A 6,456-nucleotide genomic window follows, 5' to 3' on the forward strand; every position below is an offset into this window, starting at 1 on the left:
TATCTATTGTTTATGAGACAATTTGTTTACATAAGAAATAGGGCCTTATATACCCACCACAGTAGAAAGAGTTTCAATAGATGGTAGTTCATCAAGTAAGAAAAATTATCTATTGTTTATGAGACAATTTGTTTACACAAGAAAAATATGAAATCTTCAACTGTCTCATATAAGCAATCATTGCAAAACCAAGGGGGAGTAAACTATATGCAAATAGATATTTTTTTCTTTGTTGTTGCTCCTAACCTACAGGTGGTTGTCATCATCAAAAAAGGGGAGAATGTAAATCATGAAGATTTTGATGATGTCAAGAAGAATTGAGAATTTTCTTGAGAAAGGGGGAGAATGTAAATCATGCAAGCTTTGATGGTTTTGAGAAGAAATCACATGTTTGTCATCATCAAAAAGGGGGAGAATGTGAATGTATGTATACATGATTTTGATGATGTCAAAAGAAGAATCAAACAAGGCTCATTTTGCTTCAAGATTAATACAAGATTGTTTCAACAAACAAAGCCTTGATTCAAGATTTCTTCAAGATCAAGCCTTGCTTCACAATGAAAGGTTTCAAGTCATTCAAGGCACATGTAATCGATTACCAATACATGTAATCGATTACCAATGGTTTGAAAGTGTGTAATCGATTACACATCATATGTAATCGATTACCAGAGACTCTGAACGTTGAGAATTCAAATTTTAAATGAAGGGTCACAACTGTTCAAGCAAAATAATTGTGTAATCGATTACACTAATTTTGTAATCGATTACCAGAGCGGATTTTCAAGGAATATCGCCAACAGTCACATCTTTTCATTAGATTTGTGAATGGCCATCAAAGGCCTATAAATAGGTGACTTGGGCACGAATTTTATGCAGAGAGTTTTGCTTGGCAAAAATGTCTTATCCTCTCAAAAGACAATGAGAGAGATTCCAAAAGAACTTCATTGTCAAATGGTCTCTCAAGAAATCCTTGATCAAACACTTGCAAAATCTATAAGGATTCTTACATGATCTTCATTGTAATATTCTTCTCTTGAAGAGAGAATTCTTCTTCCATTCTTCTTATTCAATGAGATTGGTTAAGAGACTGTGAGTCTCTTGTTGTAAAGGATTCCTGAACACAAGGGATGGGTTGTCCCTGTGTGGTTCAGACTTTGTAATGGATTTTACAAAGATAGTGGAAATCTCAAGTGGGTTGCTTGAGTACTGGACGTAGGCACGGGTTGTGGCCGAACCAGTATAAAACTGTGTTTGCATTCTCTCTTCCCTTATCTCATTTATGTTATTGCAATCAATTTTGCCTTGCATGTTTATAGAACATTATTAAATTGATTGTTGTTGCTTCTTCTGCATTCTAAGCCTATCCCTCTTAAGATTATTGAGGCCACAAGGTGTAACACATGGTTATCAAACTCTAGTTTTAAATCTTAAAATCGTACAATTTTATGAGTCTACACACCCCCAACGAGTTGAATTGCACACAAAATCGTTTTCTGATATACTCAGAGTAAACTAGGTAGAATCATACAATTTTATGATTTTGTGTTTTTTAATTTATTTTGTTGAGTTCCGACTCTAAACTTTAGTTAAGTTATGAACTTTAATTTTTTGTTATTTATAGGTTCATACAAAGTGGAGAAATCGCTTGCACCAAATGAAGATGAATGACTTAGTATATGTGATGTACAACTTGAAGCTAAGAAGTAGATAAATAAGAAAAATTGTTGCTCTTCCATTTGAAGATATGAAATTTGGTGATGAGTGGATAATAGAAGAAGGAGATGATATTTTGATGAAGACAATTTCCAAGTTGAGCAACCTCTAGGTGAAAGTGGTAGTGTAAGCAATATTGGCTTGGTTGAAGGATGTTTAAGTGATCCAACTTTGGATGCATTTGATATTGACAATTTGGTTTTGAATAACAATGTTGGAGATCACTTATGAACCGAGGAAGAGCTTGAAGATGATGGAGATGATGATGGTGACGGTGATGGTGGTGGTAATATTAGAGATGATTTAATTAGAGGATCAAACATTTAAACTATTTCTTTGTTTTTTAAATGCTTTTACTTTAAGAACTTATATTTGTATTGTATGAATTTATGTTTGATTGGGTGTGGACTACATTAGTTTATTGAAGAATTGTTAAAGTTTGCTATTTTGATTTATTTTAGGGTTGAAATATTTATTTATGATTTTATATATACGAATATTAATATATTTTTTATATTGATTAAATTCTTACGAGTTTATGAGTCGATTCTATGATTCAAGTTTATGGGACCTCCATGAATTGACATAGAATCACGAGGTTGACAACCTTGATAGGGAGAATAAAATATAAGATTCATCTGACACTATGACTCCATAATTACCTTAGAGAAACAAGATAAATGAAACTTCCAAAATCTAAAATTTAAATACTTCTACAATATATAGTAATCACATAACCATCATCAAGTCTAAAAAGATAACTTCTTCAAATTTCCATCTTTTCTCACGCATGTTCACATATATCAGATATCTATGAGAAACAATAATATTAGTTAATTGGTCCAATAAAAAAACTGTATTCAAAATACAATATTGACAATGGCATGGTAGTCAAATCAAGAATTGAAACACAAATCAGAAGACCAATTAAGATTCATGATCAACTATTCAAAAAATAAGTCAAGTTTGTTTTTAAATAATAGAGCTCTAAAATTAAAAATAAATTATTTCCTCATTTTTCAAGCAAAGTAATTATTACATTTTTCCAAGAAAAATAACCTTGCTCCTTTGAAAACGCAAATGTTTCTTCCGTGCGTGAAAAATACAAATAAATAGTTGAAATCTGATGCATCCATATGGTCTAAATAAAAATTACCAAAAACACTTTCTTCAATCACCTTCAATTGAGGCACTTTCAGAAGATATGCACCCTCTGCAACAGCAAGAAGGTTATGCAATTTCACCCTATTTGTTCATGCAGAGAGATGCTTACCATTTGACAACTAACATACAATACAATAAATATAACATTTAAGGTTAAAATTGAGTGCCCAAAACCAAAGTCAAAATAAGCCTACCTTGCAACTAAAATAACACAGTCCAGACTCCAGAGTTACTTTCCTTTAAGTAAATAAAAAAATTATAAAAAATAATACTAGGGTTAAGCCCAATAAGGTTGTGAATTGGGTCATTTATTTTCTCTGACCCGCTATACGAAAGCACAACCACGAGTGGAACTGCGGAACAATTATAGTGTCATATGATTAGCCCGCTTCGACAACCGTTTTCTTTGATTTTGGCATCGAAAAACGCCACTCCAGCCAGGTGCGACAACCTTTGGAGGAGCAACATGGTGTTGTGACTCCTTCTGGGGCCTAACAAAACTTATGTAAGAATCCTGCGATTCTTCTCCAGATCTGGTTATTTTAGGTCGCAGTAGAGTGAAGGACATGCGAGTGAGGATGCAAGAGTGAGGGGTTCATTTGTAGAGAGTCAAAATTTTAGAGTATATGTGTAAAGTTAAAGATGATTTTGATAAAACCTTCCTTGCTAGCATAAAAGGAAAGGTGATTTTGCAAAAATCGTCATGGTAAACTTCAAATTAAAGACGATTTTATAAAAATTATCGTTAATACCTTCTATCAAAGACCGTTTTTAAAAACCGTCTTAAAAAGGTTGAATTTAAATGATTTAAAAAATGTCACCACTTTTTTTTCTACATAGGTTTTTTGAAAATGGTCGTAGATATAACAATGTAAAAACACAATTTTTAAGTAGTGCTGAAACTTGATTTCATTTGATGATCATGTAATTTTTGGTTTCATTTTAGGTTTAAGGCATGAATGAAAATTGTCATAAAGATACTAGTAGGTCCATCAATTGATATTTTCTACATTATATTTTACAATAAAAATAACAAACTAATTATATAGCTGTTTCTATATATAAATCAAACAGTGTTAGGGCGGTGCAAGCGCACAAGCACAAAATACATTGATTGAGAGAATTGGAGAATCAACCAGAGAGACTGGTTGAAACTTGGTTTCATTTAAAGAAATGCAATCTTCACGTCATGATAGTTTATGTGCCAAGAGTTGCATGCACGGAGAACTAACTGCACTATTTGTCATGCAGTCGAAAGCATCCAATCACATTTATATTTACGATGTCATACCAATCTTAAAAGTCCACATTATTGTTCTCAACTCACATTCTAGCAACTCAGAATGACAATAATGCATATCCTCGTTGAGTCAATTCCTCTAACGGTGTTCTACAATATGATTATCATTTCCAACTCCGAAATTCAAATGGAAACAATGGGGAAACTGACAAGTTTCTGATGTTAACTTTGGAAATTTAAATTATAAGATAAGACTGAATCAAGTTAAAATGAACTTTCCCAACAATTAAAGAATAGAATGTTTCTTGTTCTCACTCTACTCATTTGGCTATAAATAGAGAGCACTCAACCAGTTCCTTCAAATCGACATATATGTACTAGTGTTTTGTTAGTTCACACACTAAGTTCTGAAAAATGAGTTCCAAAGTTTTTCTTATTCTACTTATGTTCATGGCCACTATACTTTTGATCTCCTCTGAGGTTGCACCCGATGATGCATACCAGAATTTTGACAAAACAGATGGTAATTTAATTCATAATTTTTTCTGCATTAATAATATGTTTTATTTGTTGCACATAATTCGTGATAATTTGGTGGTAGCACTTAATAAACCTATAACGATATTTTCAAGTTGGAAGAATGCTACATATCAAGTCATTCTATGATTAATAAGTCTATATGGAATAATAACTCACTGTATAATTTCCCTGTGAACTAATTGTATAAGCATTTTGATTAAGCATTAAGAAGGATGCCTAGCGCAAATTATGTTAGTCGTTACTTAATAATTGTTATTGTTTTTTTCTTCTTCTTTGTTTTTTTATGTAGGGAAGCGTAGTGCAAATGGGGTAGATGAAAGCAAATATTGGCGTGGTGGCTATGGCGACTATGGTGGTTGGCGTGGTGGTGGTTGGCGTGGTGGCTATGGAGGCTGGCGTGGTGGCTATGGTGGTGGGCGTGGTGGCTATGGTGGCTGGCGTGGTGGCTATGGTGGTGGGCGTGGTGGCTACGGAGGTTGGGGTGGTGGCTTTGGCCCTAACGAACATAATGAGGCTGGGATTGATGCTAGCCCTCACAACTAAGAAGGAAACTTGCTAAAGCTTATATAGGATTTAAGTTATCGTAATAAATAAAACTTCATTGGAAGGGTAGTTATAATAGATGTGGAGATCTTTCTTCGCTCTGGTCATATAAAGGAATAATACTTTTCTATTAATTTCCTTATCTTTGTATCTCTCTGTTCCTTTTTGCTAAACTCAAATAAATAAAACTATATAAATGTGTAATTTGTTTCATCCAAAAGAAAGAAATTGCGAAAGGATTTTGATAGAATTGAAAAACTCCACGCCAGATTATGTAAAGTTTATTAAGAGAATAACATCAACTTAGTTCATAATCATTCAACTGGTTAAGTAATGGTTTCAAAAAGAGGGAAAGTGAAAGTACAATTTACTAGTCCGGTAAAGAGTTTAATTTGATGACGGAGAAAATATTCTTATCACAATAATTTATATATGAAAGGATGTTGCAAATGGATGTAAATTAGAAGAAAGTTCAAAGAGATTCTTTAATTAAAAAGAATTCAGGTTAAATGACGGATAAAACCTGATTTTCGGTGCCTTCCAAAACAAAACTGGTATTCTGTTTGAATTTGATGGAAAATTTGTTTAAAAATGTTTGAGACTTGAAGGAAAAAGGCCATTAACATAGAAAAGAAAGAAACGGGAAAATAGAATCAAGATACCATAGTTTGTTTGGGATTCACCGTGTTATTAGTGTCGGTTTGTCCATAATTTTTTTAGAATCTAACTTGTTACCTTTAGTATCGTCTTCTCTCTCAATTATATTCCCATTTGTAAATATTAATTAATTAGCAAAGTTAGATAATATTTTAAAACTAATTAATTATAAGGAATAATTTATGAAATTAAAATATTTTTAATTTAGATAATATTTTTTTTTTAGAATCTAACTTGTTAACTTTAGATAATATTTTTAAATCAAAATATATTTAATAAAATTATTTATTTCTCTTAAAATATAGATATACTAGGAAAAAAGATAAATAACATGTCAAATTCTTCTTGTTTTTTTTTATGTAGTGGACACCAAAAAATATGCAGGTAAAAAGTCGTTGAAAGTTTTGCCTGCACTAAACATCTGTAGGTACAAGTTTGTTGGTTTAGTTACACTAAACACTACTAGGTAGAAATCTTTTACAATTTACCTAAATCGAAGATATGTAGGTAAAAGTTCTTTTTATTTTACCTATTATAAGAATTTAATTTACACAAACCATCCATAGGTAGTAAAAGTTTTTTTTTATTGGTTTTAC

At 32.0% G+C, this 6,456-nt stretch overlaps 1 protein-coding gene across 1 annotated transcript; it reads left to right on the top strand.

Annotated features, from left to right (window-relative positions):
* The first annotated feature begins 4,474 nt into the window (after positions 1 to 4,474).
* LOC114417770 (glycine-rich RNA-binding, abscisic acid-inducible protein-like) lies at positions 4,475 to 5,409 on the top strand. The gene is made up of 2 exons (XM_028382835.1): positions 4,475 to 4,643; positions 4,950 to 5,409. The coding sequence occupies exons 1-2, from the start codon at positions 4,535 to 4,537 to the stop codon at positions 5,201 to 5,203; spliced, it is 363 nt and encodes a 120-aa protein (XP_028238636.1). The 5' UTR covers positions 4,475 to 4,534; the 3' UTR covers positions 5,204 to 5,409.
* Positions 5,410 to 6,456: the final 1,047 nt, after the last annotated feature.

The sequence above is a fragment of the Glycine soja genome, chromosome 7 (genome assembly GCF_004193775.1).
Source record: "Glycine soja cultivar W05 chromosome 7, ASM419377v2, whole genome shotgun sequence".
NCBI lineage: Eukaryota > Viridiplantae > Streptophyta > Magnoliopsida > Fabales > Fabaceae > Glycine > Glycine soja.

What these genes read in the sequence shown, in the direction of transcription:
- LOC114417770 (XM_028382835.1), top strand. Translation starts at nt 4,535, where the DNA reads ATGAGTTCCAAAGTTTTTCTTATTCTACTTATGTTCATGGCCACTATA. An exon ending in GAATTTTGACAAAACAGATG is followed by an intron (nt 4,644 to 4,949) that starts GTAATTTAATTC and finishes TTTTTTATGTAG; the next exon opens with GGAAGCGTAGTGCAAATGGG.